This window comes from Pelobates fuscus, chromosome 1, assembly GCF_036172605.1.
Source record: "Pelobates fuscus isolate aPelFus1 chromosome 1, aPelFus1.pri, whole genome shotgun sequence".
Taxonomy (NCBI): domain Eukaryota; kingdom Metazoa; phylum Chordata; class Amphibia; order Anura; family Pelobatidae; genus Pelobates; species Pelobates fuscus.
The window spans coordinates 221804030-221826591 of NC_086317.1; the positions used below are offsets into that span (position 1 = coordinate 221804030).

The 22562-nt window shown below is 36.7% G+C and overlaps 1 protein-coding gene across 1 annotated transcript in view; it reads right to left on the bottom strand.

Moving 5' to 3' along the window:
• The window catches only part of GRIK3 (glutamate ionotropic receptor kainate type subunit 3), a 506016-nt gene that overhangs the window by 27951 nt on the left and 455503 nt on the right, over positions 1-22562 (bottom strand). The window contains exons 12-13 of the mRNA XM_063454917.1: positions 14438-14556; positions 11981-12198 (exon numbers count right to left, since the gene is read on the bottom strand). Of these exons, the coding sequence (XP_063310987.1) occupies positions 11981-12198; positions 14438-14556 (337 nt within the window). The remainder of the gene's footprint in view (positions 1-11980; positions 12199-14437; positions 14557-22562) is intronic.

Genomic DNA, 22562 nt, shown 5'->3' on the forward strand with positions numbered 1-22562 from the left:
GAACACCCCACTGAATGTCTGCCGACTTTGTGGCTGGATCCAGTGAACACAGACTGTGATAGGCTTCCATGTGGTATGTAGCCACATAAGAGGAGGGAGAGGCGGCTGATCCCCAGCCTTGAATCAGAGTTCGCTGACTTTGAGCCCTGTGCCCTCTCCCCCCCAATCCCCACTGAAGCCTTTGAGTGATCAACTAGGCAAGATATTCAGGCCCCTCAAGTGCACCGGTTTAGGCCTAGCAGTTAAGATGGCCACCCCACCAGGGCCCAAAGCAGTGTGGACCTCATCACAGCTTCCCATATGCATAGACCCACTACTGCTGGCATTCCATCTTGTGTGTACAAAATTCTCGGAGAGGCTCAATGACAGAGGACTTACCTCCACTCCTGCAGGCCAAGCTGCAGAATCCCAGAACCATGCAGTGGGCTGACACCGCATGTAGAGACATGCTTAGCATGTTCCCAGAGTGGTGTTACAGCAGGGAAGGCACAAGAGACCACTGCAACTGGCGACTATACATTAAGGTTCTGGCCTCCGCACCTACACTTACTCTACCCAACTGCAACATGCCAAGCCTCCTCACTCCCTATGTGGCCTGCCAGTTTCGGAGGTCCATGACCAATGCTGCCGGGTGCCTGTGGCCGCAGGATCCAAGACACGAGCTCCAGCTGATGACATAGGTGAATATAATGCCTGATGATCTTAAGGCTGGAGGTTTGTGGGGGAGTCCCACCAGAATGTCTGATGATGGCGGAGGCTGGAAATCTCCCTTCCTGGGCATCGGCTGAGAGATCCACGCTCTATACTTGCAGCTTGCCTTTTTTATTTTTTTCGCTGCTCACATAATGCACATTGTTGACCACACAAGTGTTGTTTTATAATGTTGCTGTGCTCTAGTTGCTCACCTGCAGTTGCTATCTCTGCATGCTCAGTGATACTTATCTCTTGATACTTATTCCACTTTTCCTTTAAAATAAAGAAGTCACTTAGTATTGTTTTCGAATGGCTACTCTTTTTCCACTGGGAGATTATCAGTATTGTTAGAATTCTTCTAATAGAGAAGTATAACCACGCGCACCTGCAGTGCCTCTTACAGAATAGCATTGAATCCAATACTCCAATGCTTCTCTATGAAACGTCCTCACATATGCTGCTGTGGCAGATATTCCAAAACCTATATATTAATTTCTTTATTTACGTTACAAGTGTACCTTTTATTGTTTAGATTACAAGGCCACATTTTGTTAATTTCATTGAAATTCCAACTTGAGAAATCATATGACAACAGACTAATTGAAGTTGACAAAAAGCCTGAAGTTGACAAAACTTGACAAAAAGAGCTTTAATTGGTTTTGTCAGTCCTTCCAGCCAGTGCAATTAGCGGCTGGGAATAATCAGGCATCGTCTTGTGCATTGCACAATTTGGTATATGGAGGATCCCATTGTCCCACAAGATCCTCAATAGACCTCTGTGCTGTATTCTCATGCAGGCACAAGAGCATAGCAGTTATCTAAAGCGCCTGCAACTGAAGAAATATGATGGCAGTGACTGCAATGCAAGTAATTTTAAAAAGGATTGCCCGTCGGGATTCGGCATGTCACTTTCAAAATATGTAAAGTACTTGATGGCAGAGCGACTTTAATGCCATAGATATTACCTAGGAAATGGGAATTACTGTGGTATTTGAAGGTGTTAAAGTAAGTAACATTATCTATGTAAATCAAAGGTATCATTGTGAGCATTAAACCAATCTGATCAGGACTACATTTCCTAATATCTAAGTGCTGATGTCTCTAGCTGTCACTCTTTCTGTCACTCTTTTCCGAAAATTCTACATTTTCTGTGTGATCTTTTGTCAGACAAATACACTGTGCTTGCTGTTGTTTTTAAAAGGTCTCCAACACGTTTACCTGATGCAAGGGAGACAGCTGTCTTTACTTGTAGTTGATTAACCAGCCAAACTGAGTGACAATTTCTAAGGTCCTGTCTTTGTGACCTTGCTGTTTCGCCTGATTCCACTAGCGGAATATTTTATAAATAATGAATGACCTGGTTGTTTCTATAACTGTTCTTTCAATAAGCATCAAGAGTATCTTGAAGAAGATCACAGCTGAGATTCTGAATCGAGTATCCCCTACAAGTATCAGTGGTAGATAGTCAAGTCAGAGTCCTTCCTTTATCAACGATGCATTGGTATAATTTGCCATGGTCAGGTGCAAAATTTGCATCTAATGCAGTCATTTATGCACTGTGTAGTAAGTGAGCTACAACTGTAATGCACACGCATACAGTTCTCTACCCAGACTGAAAAGAACTAGCTTGTTCTTGCAATAGAACATACAGAAGTATACACAGTGGACATCTCAAGCAAGTTAAGGTCTGAATGTGTAGGCTATTGGGATAGCTAAAATGACTGTTTTAAAAGAACAGCTGATTAAGTAAAATAACATAAAATGGGGAGAAAACTACAGTGTATTAATTGTATTTATCTATCTGACAGGCAAACAGATAACTGAACTGCTCCCCACACCACAGCCTCACACACAGAGGTTGACATGTCCTTGAGAGTGGCAAATGGTAATTAGGAAGAATCTGTGGTACACTAGCTCTCTTACTTTGATCAATATCACTGCATTGTGTGTTGTTTTAAAAGCCATATCTTTCTGGGTGCTGACAGTACATTAGAATAGACATTTGATAAGAAGCCATAAACCAGCTTCTAACTCGAAACTCTAAGCTATATTATTTTTTATCTCTGGATTAATATGACACATTGTAACATTTTAAGAATATTTTTTGTGACATTGATTTTTTTCAGTTTTGAAGCATTATTTAAATAAAGTTATTATCATAAAAAAACTGAACTGAATTAATAAATATCGGGTCAGGTACAAAATGGTTTTTTGTTTTTTTTTATCTACCTGGAAGCTGTTACCATATAAAGGCCCTACTTGGACTGAACACTTGCCATCATGTAAGTGGCATTCTCCAGTTTATTTCTGTTAGTTAGAAAAAATTACCATTTACTTGTATCTATACGAGAATATATATGTTTATTAATTAATCATTTATAATCTGCCTATTTATGTATCACTAAACAGTATTCTCTATCTAAAAGGTTAACTGTATTCTAAACATGGAAATGTTTTCCGCTCTTATAATTGTGATCACTTGGCCACATGAGAATTGAAGTGGCAGACGATCTTTATTTATGTGTTGTTTCTAATTTAATAAAATCTACACTGAAGAGATCAATTGTTCAGGTTGAGTGTGATTTACTGTCTTGGCTGTATATCATTGTGGAAACCTGAGTCCTTTGATTATTGGACAGCTGGAGAACAGTTTGAATCCACTTACTATATTACTTTCCCAGCTCCCAACTATGCATACCATGAAAGGCCAATTTTGTCATTCCAATAATAGTGGTGTGGACTTTATGAAATAGCATGCGAATGCTTTGCTGCAATGCAAACAAGATAATCTATTATACAAGTGTAGAAATACCTTCAGAGGCCGATGGCTAATTTGACTATGATGAGTCTTATTAAAAAAAAAAACCTTTGTCACAATTCTGAATAATTGCAATCCAACTACCATGTGGTTAAAAGCCAACCATATATGTGTATTCCTGTTGTTCACTATGAGATAAAACATTTCTATTTACTAAATTAAATTCAAACTCAGCACTTATGATTTTATACACTTATTGCTGTGTTTGTTATGCAAATTACAGCAAATTAAGCTACCTCTAGGAAACTAATGTTAAATAGACATTCTTACATTTACGCAACATGATATCAAACTACATCCCACTCAATTGTTGTGTCCACCAGATGTTTTCTATGTTAGCAAGACATAAAAATGATAATGATAAATGGCAATATATGTATAATATGTGTGATATGCAATGCAAATGTGGATATACATTGATCAGCCTTAACATTAAAACCACCTGCCTAATATTGTGAAGGTTCCCATCGTGCTGCCAAAACAGCTCTGATACATCAAGACATGGACTCCACAAGACTTCAGAATGTGTCCTGTAGTATCTGGCACATTAGCAGTAGATTCTTCAAGTCCTGCAAGATTGCAAGGTGGAGCCTCCATGAATCGGATTTATTGTTCTAGCACAGCCCACAGATGCTCCATCAGATTGAGATGTGGGGAATTTGGAGGCCAATGCAACACCTTGAACTCTTTGACATGTTCCTTGAACCATTCCTGAACAATTTTTGCCGTGTACCAGGGTGCATTATACTCATAAAAGAAGACACTGTCTTAAGGGAACACATGGTCTGCAAAAAACTCTAGTTATTGGTACATGTCAAAGTAACATCCACATAAATGCAAGGACCCATGGTTTCCCAGAGCATAACACTGCCTCCGCCAGCCTGACTTATTTTCATCTGCAAGTGCATCTTGCGGCCTCCTCTTTCCGATGTAAACGACACACACACACATACAGTTATCTACCTGATCTAAAAGAAAATGTGATTAATCAGACCAGGCTGTCAGGATTCCTCCATATTGTCTTGGAACTCCTCCATGTTGAATTCATCTCGATTGTCAGTCTGCATTACCCATATGACTTCCAGGTTTCGCCAATCAGTTACATGCTCCTCTTCAAAAGGAAGCCGCGACCTCATCTAAAGTGCTCAATCAATCTTTGGGGTTTGATGTGCTCTCGCTACTACTACATTGTTGCCGCTTCGCTACATAACTCTGCTAACCTGATTTCCTGTGTACAGAACCTCTGGCTTTGTTCCTGGCTTCGCTCTACTCCACTCTCCCTCTCAAGGAACAGACTTAATTTCGTATTCCTGTCTCTCTTCACTTACTTCAGGGAACCTTATTTTATTTTACTCTGGAAAGGACTTCAACTCCCATCATTCATGAAAGGAAAGAAAAGTTCTCCAGTGATTGCAATTATTAATTGCTTCTTACCATAAGTAATATGAGAAGGATAAGAAATACTAAAGTCTGCCTTCTGGGATCCTCCTTGCTATCTCTTTCGTATGTCATTTGACAAATTACTCAAATTCTAATTATTATTCTTCAAATATCAAATCTTTAAATATCAAATCCCTACTATCAAATCCGTACAAACACTTCGCATACCAGGACATATTTCGTTATCAAGTTTATTTCTTCAGGTTAAAAGACTGTTACTTTGTACAACAGGAGTCACTGCTCTGTCAACTTTATATTGAAGTTTAATGGACTTTACTGCTTGTTGCGAATTAAGAATTCCTTATTTTCATTTGCAGCCTATTACTATTTTTCTTGTGAAGTTATACTTAACCAAGATTCCCATTCTTCATGCATTATTATTTTAAAATAGTATTGCTGCAGAAGACTGCTAATGTTAAAGTTCTTTATTTAAATAAAATATATTTTCTTAAAGTGACAGTATCCAATTTGCTTTTTTAACAGTGGTTGAGTTCCAAATAATTTTCTCACAAGAGTATTACACAGGCAGCCTTCTTCAATTGGTCCTGTTCTGACATTAACATCCCCTTTGAAGGTATTTTTGTCAGTGGACAGGGGTCATCATGAGCACTCTAAACAGTCTGCAGCTACACAGCCCAATACGCAGCAAACTCCTAAGCCTGTGTTCTGACACCTTTCTATTATATCCAGCATTACGTTTTTCAGTAATCCGAGCTACAGTAGCTCTTCTGTTTGACCGGACCAGACGGACTAGCTTTCACTCTTCACATGCATTAATGAGTCTTGGGCACCCATGTCCTTGACACCGGTTCACTGGTTGCCCTTCCTTGCACCACTTTTGGTAGGCACTAATTACTGCATACTGAGGAACCCCACAAGACTTGTCGTTTTTGAGGTCATCTAGCTATCACCATTTTTACTGATTTCAACACATGATTTTCAAGAAGTGACTGTTCACTTTGCTGACTAATATATCCCACCCCGTGACAGGTGCCATCTTAACAATATAATCAATTGTATTCACTTCACCTTTTGTAGTATTGATATTGTGACTGAACAGTATATAATGTGCTCTAGGTATACATTGTGTCTGAATAATAAATTGCAGTGTAGTCGCTGCTGAAAATGAACCGAGCACCAATGAAGGAAATTCCACCACTGTCCGTTCGATAAAATAAAATGATCCCTTTATTGCAAGCTTCTGTAAAATCTCCAACTTACATTGGTTAAATATACCCCTAGAAACCACCATGATCTACATGTTTCGTGCTCAAAGCAATTTATAAAGATCACTTGGGCAGGGATGGAACTTCCTTCATTAGTAGCAGCTTTATTTTCAGCATTATATTTGAAAGATAAACCTTCTATCTGGTGCACTGTGAAGTGGGGGGTTCAAATCTGCTAATTAGCCATAGAGCGTTGTACTGGTAAAATTCCATGACATGACATGAATGAATTCCATGACATGACATGAATGAATGCTGAGGAAGACACTCTTGTTTATATATTTTATTGAAAATGCAGTCTCTGACATAAGAGCAATAGCAATTGAGTCCCTAGCAACACGTGGTTACTTGTGCCATAGGAAACAGGTTATATAACACAGAACAATAAATACGTCACAACAAATACGTTAAAAACCGCAGATAGCAAATGTAACTAAAAGTGAGAATTCAAGGTGAATTCAAAGTGAATTTCAAATATATGGCCAGAATATGTGAAGTAAAAGCATAGATGACTTGAAGAATTTTCCATTTCAGCTATTTGGAGCTTAAATTTGGAATTCACTTTTAATTTATTTTAAATTCTCACTTCCGTAAATACATGTATATATGTGATGGAACATTTAAGGTTGAGAAATATTGGAAAATGAATGTAAAGGCCTGGGTTGAACTGTAGAATGGGATATTGTGTAGGTTAGTATCTTGTTTCAAAATTACAAAGTAGAACAATATCACCAATGGTTTCTTTGTGGTATATGAAGGGGATTTGGAGTTGTCAATTCCAGGTTACTTGTATATTTGGATGTGAGGTTTGTAAGCACGCTTTGCTGACAGCCACAAGTATTAGAGGGTTGGCATTTCTCTAGGGACATGGTTTAGTTACATATTTGGCAGCCCATGCCTGATTTGATTGCAACTGATGCTTTTGTTAGATAAAATGAATCAGTAAAGATAATTTTCCTTTTCTTTTCAGAATGTTATGACTTCCATTTCAATGTTTCCAGGCCATGGTTTTATAAGAGGATAATATTTGATTCTCCTTGTTCCATTTGTTATATAGTTTAAATGGTTATAGGGTGTTTAGGAATTAAGACAAGATAGGTGCACATTGTTTCTTCATAGGCATTTCCAAATTTCTGGAATATTTACATAAATTGAAAAACAAAAGCATATGCTTAAGCATTTTAAATAGATGTATTTAGCAATGTTAAAATCCATGTACATAATAGTTACTGACATTTTATAATTTGCTATTCTCAGGCATTGGCAACATTAAAGGGAATCTCCAGTGCCAGGAAAACAATCCATTTTCCTGGCACTGCAGGATTCCTCTCCCTCCCACCCCCCAATCCCCGGTTGCTGAAGGGGTGAAAACGCCTTCAATGACTTACCTGAGGCAGCGACATGTCCCACGTCGCTGCCTGCTCCTCCCCCGCCACTCCACCTTCTGCCTTCGTCGGCCGGTGGGCGAGACGAATCCCGCCCACCGGCCAAGGAGACCTAATGCGCATGCGCGGCAATGCCGCGCATGCGAATTAGCGCACCCCATAGGAAAGCATTGAAAAGATTTTCAATGCTTTCTATGGGGAATTGAGCGACGCTGGAGGTCCTCACACAGCGTGAGGACGTCCAGCGACGCTCTAGCACAAAAACCTGTGCTATAGAGCAGGAAGTTCCCTCTAGTGGCTGTCTAATAGACAGCCACTAGGAGAAGGACTTAACCCTGCAAGGTAATTACTGCAGTTTATAAAAAACTGCAATAATTACAGTTGCAGGGTTAATGGTAGTAGGAGTTGGCACCCAAACCACTCCAATGGGCAGAAGTGGTCTGGGTGCCTACAGTGTCCCTTTAAGTCAGATAAAAAAAAAAAAACACACAATTCAGGAGACAAGATTCTAGTTATTACAGTGGTTAGATCATTGCACATTGCGCTGTATTTGCTCAATTTGAGAAGACGCTTTAAAGGAAAATGGTCAAATTTCCCTTCTTATAATATCACTTACCTCAATATATAGTTTTAAAGAGAATGTGACATCAAAATTGTACATAATCACATTTATTTCAGACACAGCCTTACATTGTTCAGTATAATTTCCGTTTTTATATAAGTGCCAATTTGCATTCAATTCTAAGCGTAATTCTCTCAATTCTTCTTTCCCATAGTTCTTTTCAAACATGCTTTTTGAAAGCTTACTTTATTTTGTAACAAAACAATAGGTGAGTCTGATTGCACTAATTAGACATATACTGCTGCGAATGCTGAATATGTTGTTTGGAAGGATTATAAACTATAGGGCCTCTGGCAGGGGTTAAAGGGTTAACAACTAGGTTTCTGAAGTTTGTTTTAAAGTTGTTTTTCTCTTCTACCTACTTGCATGAGTTCTAGCAACTGTGAATGTACATGCAAGATAGAGACTATACATATATATATCAGTTCAGACCATAATTTAACAGTAAGGATAGTAGATATTTGACATAAACAGACATTTGATTTTAGCGTGATTGGTGAAATGCGAGAATGATTATGTGTAAAAAGATTTTCTGCTTTATTAATATCCTTATCCTTTCCCAACACTTATATAGACTCCCTCTTTGGGTATATGTTCTGCAATAAACACTGAAATAAACCTCTCTGTTTTCCTTTGACTATGTCCAGAGGAATGCAAATTACTAGCAACTCATTTCTGAAAAATAACCCACAGATTTTAAATGAGTTACAAATATAATCAGGCAAAACCTAAATCTGATGTATTTTTTTTATAAGCTGTAATTTAATTTCATGTAAATATTGTTGAATGGGTAAGGCAGTGGCTTAGTGACGGGCAATAGAGGGATGTAGTCAATGGAGTATAATCGAAGCTTGTGCTTGTGCTAGTAGTGGGGTACCTCAGGGATCTGTACTTGGACCCATTCTCGTTAATATTTTTTATTAGTGATATTGCAGAAGGTCTTGATGGTAAGTTATGTCTTTTTGCTGATGATACTATGATATGTAACAGTGTTGATGTTTCAGGAGGGATAAGCCAAATTGCAAATGATTTAGGTAAACTAGAAAAATGGTCAGAGTTGTAGCAACTGATATTTAATGTGGATAAGGGCAAGAGGGCAGAGTACAGAATATTTGATAGAGTCCTAACCTCAACATCAGAGGAAAGGGATTTAGGGGTAATTATTTCAGATGACTTAAAGAAAGGCAGAGAGTGTAATAGAGCAGCAGGAAATGCTAGCAGAATGTTTGGTTGTATATGGAGAGGTATTAGCAGTAGAAAGAGGGAAGTGCTCATGCCATTGTACAGAACACTGGTGAAACCTAACTTGGAGTATCGTATGCAGTACTGGAGACCATATCTTCAGAAGGATATTGATACCTTAGAGAGAGTTCAGAGAAGGGCTACTAAATTGGCTCATGGACTGCAGGATAAAACTTACAAGGAAAGGTTAAAGGATCTTAACATGTATAGCTTGGAGGAAAGACGAAACAGGGGGATATGATAGAAACATTTAAATGCATAAAGAGAATCAACACAGTAAAGGAGGAGATTATAGTTAAAAGAATAAAAACTACCACAACAAGAGGACATAGTCTTAAATTAGAGGGGTGAAGGTTTAAAAACAATATCAGGAAGTATTTCTTTACTGAGAGGGTAGTGGATGCATGGCATAGCCTTCCAGCTAACGTGGTAGAGGTTAACACAGTGAAGGAGTTTAAGCATGCGTGGGATCTTCATAAGGCTATCCTAGACTTAAAGGGACACTATAGTCACCAGAACAACTACAGCTTATTGAATTTGTTCTGGTGAGTAGAATCATTACCTTCAGGCTTTTTAACGTAAACACTGTCTTTTCAGAGAAAATGCAGTGTTTACATTACAGCCTAGTGATAAATTCACAGGCCACTCCTTGGGTGGCTGTTAGAGATCCTTCCTGGGTCATGGCTGCCTAAAATGCATCCAAACATTCAGTATCTGCATGCCAACACTGAACTTTCCTCATAGAGATCCATTGATTCAATTCATCTCTATGAGGAGATGCTGATTGGCCAGGGCTGAGTTTGAATCATGCAGGCTCTGCCCCTGATCTTGTCAGTCTCAGCCAATCCTATGGGGAAGCACAGTAATTGGATCAGGCCTCCACTTCTGATGATGTCAGCAGACTGCTTGCTGGTCTGAGACAACAGCATGCAGAGCTACAGCTTCAGGCTTGAATACAGTAAGATTTTGCTATATTTATGGAGGCATGAAGGGCCCAGGGGGGCTAGTTGGTGGTTTTAACACTATAGGGTCAGGAATACATGTTTTTGTTCCTGACCATATAGTGATCCTTTAAGATAAGGCCAGGGGCTAATGAAAGTATTTAGAAAATTGGGTAGACTAGATGGGCCGAATGTTTCTTATATCCAGTCACATTCTATGACTATGTTTCTATGATGGCTTCACTGCCAATGTATCAGCAGCACAGACATCTGCATTCCCTGAGCAAGTACAAAAAACATGCTAGGGGAGCAGCACATTGACAAATTACCACCTTTAGGAGGGTTTTATACTCTCCCTGTCACTGTGTCCTTTGCTTAGACTTGTATGCTGCTTACTTCAATTCACAGTTTATGAAAACAAAAAACATATAACATTTCCACACAAATGTGTTTCACCACATATGGGAGGGAGGTATTCTATCATACAATTATTACTTAAAACAAATGCATACATATGCATTCCTAGTTTCCAAATTTGAGAGCATCCTCAGCAGGTTATAAGTAAGTAACCTTTCAAATGCACAGTGGGGAAGGACAGATAGGACAGAAAGGCATAGTAGAGTGACCAAGCTTAACTCTTAGGATAGAAATCAGACATATCAGAACTAAGTGTAATCCAATTCAAATCACAAAAAGGAATACTGAGAAAGTAGAAGATAACTGCTAATATATGGCTAGGCTAAACTTAAAGTCAGGGATGTAGCCTGGTACACGAAAAGCAGGACAAAGACAAACTCATGGTCAGGAACGTAGTGTGGTCAAAACATAAATAGGCAAGCTCAGAGTCAAGATGTAGCTAAATCAGGAACAACAGCATGACACACCTATGGGCTATGAGAAACCACAAAAGGACACAGGTCCAATGATTAAAGGAGTTTATAGCACAGACCCTTGCATCAGTTTTGTTCATTGGCGTATGGACACTGCATTAGTGTAGATGCCAACAACAATAAAGAAAAAAAAGGCAGGAAGGCCATGGCTCACATCATTTAAAGTTAGTTGGAAACTGAATCATGTGACTGCAACCTAGTGAAAAATGTACTGCATCTATACTGATGTGAGCGTGTTTGGTGAATTGATGCGGCTTTGTCAATATACAAATTGTCTGTTAAGGCTGCATCAAAATTAAAAAGGGGGTGGTGAATTTGCATAGCTGCATCAAAATTAGAATGCTTACCATGGCAGAATTTACTCAGATGTGTCAGAACAGGTGAATCTCCTTCAGTATAGCTCTAATGAATGTGGGTGGACTGAAGAACATTCTAATGAATGTTTTTGGACTGAAGAAAGCATTGTTAGATTTACAGAGAATCAACATCTTGTTTTCGTTTGGGACTACTGTGTGGTGATCCCTACTGCAGCCCCAGTGCATTAACACAAACTTTGTTTGAAAATAGCTCACTAAAATAGTATCAAGCCTGGCTCTGACCAGGCGTTGTTCTACCCATCAAGTACAAGTGGAAAGGTAAATCTAACCAATGAATCATGGACACTAGCGTTTTAACAACCCAAAAGGCATCTAAAATACTCAGAACTTTTAATAAACAACTCACCTTAAAGAAGTTCATGGTTGCTCCATCAGCAACAGCTCCGTACTCTATCTTTGTTTGTTTTGCCAAATCGTCAGCAGAGTCAATGGCAGATTCCATTCTCTCTACTGTAAGAAAAGCAGCTAGGTTAGCTGTATAAGATGAAATAATGATGAGTGTAAAAAACCACCATATTCCGCCAATAATTCTTGTAGATAGGGCTTTTGGCATCAATTCGGAACCTGCCAAGAAAGAAAAAGCAATCAAGATGTGTACCATTTTAACTCTCACATTTCTCGTAGACCATTCTAGTAAACCACAAACCCTCCTTTCAACCCGTGACAATTCGTTATTTATAACCCTAAATGTTATTATTTTGGCACAATTATATTTTCTTTAATATATTTACCTTTACCTATTTGTACATGTGTTTAGTGTGAATGGAAAGTTTAGTGTGTTTTAGGATTTATCCTAGATGTCACCTTTGTGGTTTGTTGGATTCTTTTCATTTTTCAACCTAGTACAGCCTTGTTTTTAAATAATATTTAGTACATTGGTTGCTTTTGTTTCCCTAGCATAGTTGTTACATTTTCTTTTTATATGTATCTTTTGAACAATTAAAATTTGAAATGACTGCATGGTGCTGTATTGTATTGTCCCTCTGTATTAGTTGCTAGGAAGGACTTGGCAGCTCACTGCATTTTATCTCTGAAATGGCATTAGTATTGTTGAACCTTCTATGACTCTTTCTATTTGGTACTAAATACTGACCCTGCCCTGAGTGTTATTCATTGAGCTGTCAACATTTCATTATTTTACTTTAAAGGGAGATATCTCTAGGGCTTAAACAAATTATAAAAGAAGAGTAAATTCATGTAAATAAACAAATGCAATGAAAATAGCACTGTACATAGCAATCAAGCAAACAAAGTAAAGCGAACAAAATATTTAGCCATTAATAAACACAGAACAGTGGGAAGTTTGCACAAATAATTAAAAACATGTTGGGTTATTTATTTATTTATTTTTGTATTTTGTTTTACTCGGCTTGATATTTGGTGGTTACATCAAATTCCAAACCAAATATATATAAATATATATATATATATATTTCTTAAAGCCTTAGGCAAAATATTTTCTATGCAATGGCTTTAAAAGATATATGATTTACAAATCCCTAGCAACATACACAATATATGAGGTGGTACCAAACATACATATTAAATGCTGACACATACGAACCATTGTAACAGTATCAATATGGCTAATATGGGATCTGTTCATTATAAATCACAGATACTCTACAAGCTTTATTCACTAAACAATGAAATAAAATCCAACTTGAACATTTCAGCCAAAATAGATCATTAGAAAAAATTGTCTATCTTGGCTTCATTCACAACTTGTGTACTTTAGCCTGAAGTCTGCAATTGAACTTTTAGTTCACTAGAATTTCATATTTAGGTCTCAATTTAATAATTATTGATAAGCTTTATAAATTATTGAAATCCATTAGAAAATACTTTTTTTTAATGATTTATATAAAGAATGTCATCATTAATGTCTAAGGGATGTTTTGTAGATAAGTCATTTTAAATAATCAGATTGTGACTATCTGAAAATCGTAGCCAACAATAACAATTGAGGTCTTAATAAATAAAGCCTTGAGGCATTTGAAGTTTTTCAATTACTTTTGTTTTTTTTTGTCAGTTTTTTTTTAGAATTCTTGGTTAAAAAAAACCTAATGGCAAGTTTATGATAGGCTGGGAATTTATAGCCTGTCTCATTGATGTCAATATAAGGATACCAAAAAGGAAAACAAAAATAAACAAAATAAGAACACGACAAAATGAATTGCGAACTCAAAGTGAAGTCAAAGAGAATTTCAAATTTTAGACCAAATGAGCTGTAATGAAATTATAGCTGGCTGGGAGAATTCACACTTTAGTGAATAACCCTTTGTGTAAGACATAATCACTCTGAACAGAATCACAGGATGTTATGCTGCAATGCACAGTGCCTAGTTTAAGTATAATTGTATTTATATTTGTTAATAGTTGTTTGTGGGAGTCTTGTCATGAATGCTCTGAAGAGAAAAACTCAGCACTTATGCTATAACTCAAACTGCAAGACAAGAGTGTTGACAAGCATTTCATTAATTGCTGGAGACAATGCTCCAGTCTGGTATAAAAAATATGTTTCTCTTGTGACAGCAAACTGTGACAGAGTTCCTCTCCGGTGCTTAGTGACATGAAGGTGACAACATTATTTTCTTGCACTGATTTAGTCTTTTGTTAGCTGGTAGTTGTTTGATGATTTTATTTAATCTTACAGCTTTCAAAATTAAACCGAAAGCTCAATTTGGAATGGCAATGAGATAAAAAAAAATATATATTTCTAAAAGATCTAAAATTGTGCATACGTTATTATAGCAATAAAAGATAAAAAATATAAATGTAATTTTTTTTAAAATAATCCTACCTTGCTGCATTAATGCACCAACAGCAAACCAAAAACTGTTCAGGAGTGTGAAGTTGTTTTCCACAATGTCCGTTCCCGGGTTGCAGGGATGTGCATCATACCATTCATATGGACTAAACCTGTTCCGGAGAAAAAGGTTTTACTGTAACACATTGTTTTATTGTATTGGTTTATAGTATTCACATTGCTACTAGTGAACAAGTATATATACCTGTACAGAATGATATCATTCTCTTTATTGAACAATAGTAAGTGGAAAGACATTGCGGATCTGAATAATAGTCTGTACTGCTTTTATTTTACAATTGTAATATCCTACAGTCAAATAATTGTATGAAGAGCAATCAAAATGAAATTCAATAAAAACCTTAAACTGTGTATTTACAAAGTATAGCAACATGATGGATAACCTGTTATGAGTATAAAAGGAAGATGAATGATTTTTTAGAAAATTCTATATGCTATTGTGGCGAAACCAACCTCGCCACCGTGCACTGGAGAAGACTGCTTGCCAGCCTCTTGCCCTGTGATTATGGTCCCTGGGAGGTTTGGCCCTTTAAATAGCAGATTTGGGCATAATAGATTTTTGTTGTGCTGCTGCTGCCCCTTTAGCTCCCAGAGAAAGGGTTTGTACTTTTAAATTGGCACTTCGAATGCCGTAGAAGTGCCGAAGTAGTCGAAGTGGCCGCCATTCGAAAAACGAACATGTGGCGGCGGCCATCTTGGTTCAGTCCATGCGGTCAGCGGTATGTGTAGCCAAATTCATGGAACTGAAATCGGCTACACAGTTCTGCGAACACCGCTGAGCCTTACCTTCTCCCACAAGAATTTTGCAGCCGCAGAGACTATGTCCCGTTCGAAGATTCGAACGCTCGTTCGAATGGGACTTAGTCAATTTTTCAGCCTGAAATAGACCGACTGCACAGCCCAAATCTATGGAACTGTTTTGGGCATGAAAATGTGCTTGCGGTCGGTCATTAAGGACTTCCATCTAACTTTTTAACCCCTGAACCGATTGCCCTGATTTTTGAGTATGTGTTTATTTCTCGCATGCGGATTATGAAAATGTATGTTTTATGTTTGTGACATGTATATTTTAGAAGTTATAAATATTGTGTAAAAACTGTATTCATCTGCCTGTGATAATGAGATTACCCATTGTGTTCAGTAATCATATCACAGGCAGAGGGGATGATTTTGTGTGGGAGTGTCTGTGTATATTGTACGGATTGATTGGTTGTTCTGTAAAACCCTGTGTGCTGTCCTGTGGTTGTGGATTGGGAATAAAAGAGGCTGTATGTGCCAGGGCAGTGAGATTCTGCTTGACCGTCAAAACGAAGTGTCGTTTCGTTATTGGGGGAATTGGATTGTATGCTGACTGCCAGGAGTGTAAACCTGGTGTTTGTAGTAGCTGCCTGGGCGTCTGGAAAGGGGAATATCGCCTAAACGGTGTTTAACCTCTGGTGAGCAAAACGGTCCGTTACAGCTATCCTATTTTTATTTACCAATATCACAGTTGTTTGTGTTTCTAGGAAACACCGAAACGCTTTCTGGGACTTGGTATTCAACAAATACTTGTATAAATAAATAGTTGATAACAAAACTACAGATTCCAGAAACCCCTTCTCTCCCCATACAGGTTTAATGTACTGTGATTTTTAGATAAAATAAGCACTGTGATTGCCATAAACGTTAGTTGAGCATCCTTATTGGTTGATCACTTTCATTGGCTAGGCTGTGCTACTTTATGTAAATTTAAAACCTCTGAACTTATGGCAAATACAGCAAGTTCAAATATGAGTATAACATTATCTATTATTTTGGATTACGGTAGTTGTTTTTGTACATTTTAATGCATTATCTATGTAATTTATTAAAGCGATTGGGTCACTTCCAGCCTGGAATGCACATTGACGCATTACTATAAAACTTTAATACAAAGAAAAGGGGGAAATAGTCAGTTACAAAACATTAGGCAAACATTGCAATAACATACGTGTTAATAGTTGTAACAGTAGATCCATCCTTCTCTGAAGGACATATTCACAAATAAGCAGACTAAAATGACACCAAAACTACTGATTTAGAAATACAATTTTTAAGGGAGATGAAATTAAATTTTTTATTAACTCTAATATTTGTATCTACATTTTATAATGTTTGCTTAGTGAATAGACATGTAAATGATATAGACTCAGTTTTTACCCGTTGAAAAGGCACTGTAGCATAGGGAATACATACACGTAAAAAGGTTATTTACTGAAATGAGAATCCAAAGTTACATAAAAGTTACATCAAAGTGAATCTTTAAATTTAAGGCCAGAGTAGCTAAACTGAATGCATAGGTGACTGTGAGAATGTTTCCATTTGAGCTATTTTCACCTTATATTTAAAACTATCTATAAATTCACCTTCTCATTTGGGAATAACCCTGTTAATGTCCCTAGCTAACAGGGTTATTCCCTTAATGAGAGCTGTAAAAATGAAAAGAAATGAAACAAGAAAAACATAATTTACTCACCTTTTTTCCATTGCCAAGTCGTCTTCAGTGCTGCCATAGTTTCCTCCAGGATGATGGTCCAATCCGATGCTCTTCAAAGAGCAGCACTAGAGACTATAGGCACATGTGCAGTGCTTACCACAATGCACCTATGATGCTGCCATAGAGAATAATTGCATTCAAGACTGATTGTTGATCTTACTGCGCATGCAGTGTATGTTGACATATGCTGAGAGCTGGGAAATAATAGCCTTCTAAATATTAAAATTAAGTAATTTGGGGCCATTAAGGAGGGGGAAACTGCTGAAGCACAAAAAAAACTTAATGTTATATAGTTGTTATGGTTTGTACAGTGTACCTTTAACCCCTTAAGGACACATGATGGAAATATTCCATCATGATTTCCTTTTATTTCTGAAGTTGTGTCCTTACAGGGTTAATAACCAAACATGTCATCTTGCATAGGGATTGAAAACCTACCGGATAATGGTCTGTATGGGAAGCAGCATTATTTAGCCAGTGAGGTTCATAGATTGCCTCTGCTAGTCTTGACTTTTGTAAGCATGTTTTTGCCTACTCTTTTGCTCCTCTGTTAAGCCTGGCCACCAAAAGGCAATGTGCTCCAATCTGTTTTCTCTATTCAATCTTGGGTTTGCATTATATTTTATCCTGACAGTCCACTATGCTTTCAGGTAGGTTATGTTATCCTTAAATTTGAAAATCACTCTGAATTCACATAACATGTGAGTCTCAGGAGTCTCTGCAACTGTCTGGACTGCAACTGTCATCAAGGTTCTTAGTTTCACAATCCTTGCGCAATGCAATAAAAGTCTGGCCTCCAATACTATTCATTAAAACTAGGGTCATTCTCATGGAAATTCATATTAATTCCCTGTTGTAGTGTGGCTGGGATTTATTCATTCAATTAACAATTAAGGTGAAAGTGAAACCTGATTGCAAAAGTTAATGTAAAACATTTTTAATACAGCTATATTTACATACCGGTATATATTTCCAATAACACTTTTTCACGTTACCACCAGTTACTGTGTAGTTATTAGAACCAATATTGATATCATGTAAAACAAAACAGCAAACCATGTTACCTGTCCTTCACTAGATAGCAATAAAGTTAAGTTAAACATACTTAACATGCATTCCATTTTATTCTAATACCAAACCAGAATTGCTGTTTTTACATAGCACAATTTCTTTGTGCATCTCAACGATGACCTTCTGTTGATTGCACTGGAGAAGTGACCTCTGCCAGTTATATACACTAAGCCCTCACAGATCAAAGACAACTGCATGACTACAAAGTCACCCCTTGCATTTATGTCCAGTAAGCTACTTAGCAAACAGAACTGCAGGCTAACACACATACAACATCAAAGATTAAAGCCATGAAATTTTTATGTGGTGAAGTGCACTCTGTAAGAAGACTTCTGAGGTCTTGAGAACCGCAAGTATGAAGTATTAATAAACAGCTACAGGAGAAGTATCTGATTATCACAATCAGAATTCTATCTTGAAACACATCGTTTGGATAAGAATTTAATATTAATATTTTACTATGTAAGAAAAGGTACTGTATAAAAACAATTCCACATGCTTGGTATCTGCAGGACGTTTCCAAAGGTTGCATGCTGTGAAAACATTCAAAAGATATGACAAATGTTAAAGTTATTTCCTCCACAAAAATGCTTTGTATGGAGAGTTCTTTGAAGGGCTAATAGCTTTCATTTATGTCATGAGAAACAGCATTGATAATGTACTCTAGAGTGCATTTGCTGAGGCCGGTAACTAGATAATGAAGTAGATGTACAGTATCTTTGAGCAGATGCCAGACTTATTGCGCTTAGGGGGGCAATGCACTAGGACAAATGAGGCAGAAATGTATCTATTTGTTTGCACTAGATTTTGGAGATTGCATTTGAGCCTCTGTGTAAAAGAAGTTCGGTAATGCTCTTTGTGTTTAAACACTGAGAGTACTGCATTGGGTTTTAGAATGTGTCACAATGATCTGTCCATGGTGCTGAATTACAATAAAGCTTTGTTGTAACAATGTCAGGAGCACACATAAACAACTCATCGAATATGTATACAAGCCCCAATACAAAGATTATAATTAACCCTTTCAAGCACAATAAAGCCTGTAAAAGGATAATGCCAATAACTGATAATTATGAGATAGTAAATGTATCTTTACTAAATATACATTTCAGTTAAATCAACATGCTACATAGTTCACCATGTTACTTGATCTTCTATGTCACACTGTGATGTGTTAAAATCTATAAACTGGCTAACACTCTTGTACAATTGTGCCCCTTATATAACAAATACAGGTTGCACCTAACAACCATGTGATAAATAGAGAAGGAAAACTATGGAAAAAGTCCAAGGAACACAAGCAAGAATTTTGTTCCGTTTTACATTTATTTGTAATCAATAAAGTGTATTTGGCACTCACTTATAATTAATTAATTTATATATATTAATATATATATATATATATATATATATATATATATATATATATATATATATATATATATATATATATATATTGTTTATTGCCAATTTTAAAAACATCCTGTTGAAGACTCCTGAACACACTATCCCTGGTAATTTTATAACATCCATGCTCGAAATTCTGAGCGGTCTAACCACTCTCTTAAATGTGAGTACCCATTTTATCTTTTTTATAAAAAAGATTTTATATTATTCACTCACTGCATCAGACAGCCCAATTGTTGTTTTTTTCTGTTGTTTTTTTTGGCTGCTGAAGAGGTTGTAACATTCACACAGCCACCAGTGTGGATTGTACCACTGTACAATGTTAAAGCCAGAGCTGGTTGGAAGCCCACTAAATGTGAGTGGAAATCCACATGTTTATGTTGTGTGTCATACCTATACCATAAACATACTACACCGTTGGTTCTCATCTTTTTGCCTATTTACATGTGCAAATGAAATGTCTAAGTTTGAAATAAAACCACATGGTGGACAGTAAAAATTCTGAACAGTGTCAGAAAGACATTTTATATCACATAATTTTTAGGCACAACCTCTATTTGCTATATTTAATTGTTTTACCTCTCAAGAATTGAGGGTCAGTGTTTGCTCACCATATTTATCTTGTAAGTTGGATTATTAGCACTCGTCCTTTTTGAGTATAATTGTTCCCATAACAAGATTCATATCCAGCCTGTAAACTCTTAAACTACCTAAGCAGTCCTTCTGCATTGTGTCATCGAAGCAAGTATATCAAATACGGCTCTACACCTATGGAATTACCTTCCAGAAAAAATCTAATATTTCACCAATTTAAAATATCAGAAAACAATTTTCTCTGAATCTATATCCAAACCAAATTTTAAATATCTGCTAATGCGTAGCTTCATTTTTTTTTTTGTTTGCTTTAAGGTGACTATGTCATGACTTACCTCAACTCCTTCTCTGCTCTAAAGACACCATTGAGTGGATGCCACCGAAATGCGTGCATATGTGAATACAGGAGGCTGGTTTCAACCTTCAAACTTGATTCCCATCACATCTCCAAGACAACATAAGACATCAGCAAGACGTGCACACCCCTTCTATGCCACATGACAGCCCTCAATTTCGCCTATAAATCTATAGGGGTGTCAAAATAGGCATGGCCTCTAGTAGGTGCCCTATTTAAACTGTGAACAAGTGAGCTATTGTTGCAAAGTAAACACATTGTGTTGTGCTTTCTGGATTTCCTGACCCTTAGCTTGTCTCTTCATTTCTGAACCTTGCTGCCTGGATTTTAATATTTGGACCGCACTGACTTTGCCTTTGCCTTGCTCCTATCTGGATTTGTTTGCCTTGGACTTTATTATTTAGTATGCCTCTATAAATACTGCATTTTGGGTTACATGCAACAACTTGACAGGCCATATCATGCTTTCTTTTTCTTTTGGGTTTCATTTTCATATGACCCCTGTATCTTAATGATTATTCCTTATTCCCTTGCCAGTTGCCTTTATGTTCATTATCTTGTTATTATTCTTCCTTGTTCCAAATCTCAATATCTGAGCTCAGTCATTTTGCTTTCCTTTGGTCATGCTGTTTGCCCTTATGTGGTATTGAATTTACTGTTGAATTGTGGGTACATTTAATTGGCCAAACTGGCTTTCATAAGAATCTTTAATTCCAGTATAAAAAATGTAAAACCACCACATCTGGTGCATTTTGTCTAAAATTCAAAAATGATTTAATAATAAATAATACGGTTGAAACGTGGCAGTTAGTTAAGGCACCAATTAAAACATTGCTCTTAACTTAAGTGGCACTGAGCATCAGATGATTAAAATTTGCTAACTTGGCAAGTGCTTTCTACCTTTGTAATCTCTGTATTATTTAAGAGAAACACAACCCTCACCCCACCCACTCAAAGAAAAGTTAAATATTTCTATTAAATCTTATATTAAAACTACAAAATGATTTGCATTAAAATCATTAAATGCAAAATGTATTAAAATGTATTTGGAACATCTAATGCACATGTAGTCCATATTAGTTGCACTAAGCATCATTTTGTTATATATAGATTATTAAGGATACCTAAAAATAAAACATTTATTTGTTAATGTATATAACTATTTAGAATGTATAATGGCCAATGGCAAGCATATATGCCTTTATAAGAAACCTGTTGACATTTTTCTGATCAATATAAACATTGAGAATACATAAAGGTATAAATAATAATAATATATACAGAAAATATACTTTTCAGCCATCTGTAGTTAAAGGGATATTGCAGAGTGTTGTTGCATCTTCATATATGCTTGTGCCAAGATTGTAAGGGGCCCTGTAAGAATTGACCCATTGGTGTTTGTACAATTCTAGAAGGCTAAGTAAATCCCTCGTCTCCCACACCACATTTACATTTACATCATTAGTGTTGAAGGATTAAATATTGATGCAAATAATATATTTGGTGTTATTTTGAGAATTTGCAATAGAATACATTTGCAAAAGAATAGATCAGCAGTAGGCAACCTTCAGTACTCCAGGACTACATCTCCCACAATGCTCTTGCAGCTATAATGCTGGCAAAGCATCAGGGGAGATGTGGTCCACAACATCTTGAGTGCCGAAGGTAAACTACCCCTGGAATAGATAAAGCTCATACTTTCTTTATCGCTAATAGAAAATTAAACTAAATTGTTTTAAAACAGGGAGCCAAGTTTCAGACCAATGCATGAGATTTTCATAATGCCTGTAGGTAGAAAATCACATTTGGCTCAACTTTGCTATATGTATGGATACTACATGTACTTTATAGGGTAATAACTGAAAAAAAATGAATGTGACTTTTATGAAAGTATAAAACTTTCAAAAATGTTTTCTGCTCATAGCAGAGGTCTTTGCGAATTACAAATCAAAGCTCCATTAAATCTTAAATATAACTTCAGCTTTTGCTTAGTATTTCTAAAACTATGAAGAAATGGCATTTACTTTTTAAAATACATGACATTTATCTCGTTCTAAGTTTATATTTTAAATATAAAGAATGAATATGGTATCCAGAAAAAAAAAGCAAGTAGCAAGAGAGGTGAGAACAGACAACAGTTCAATTAGCCTGCCCTT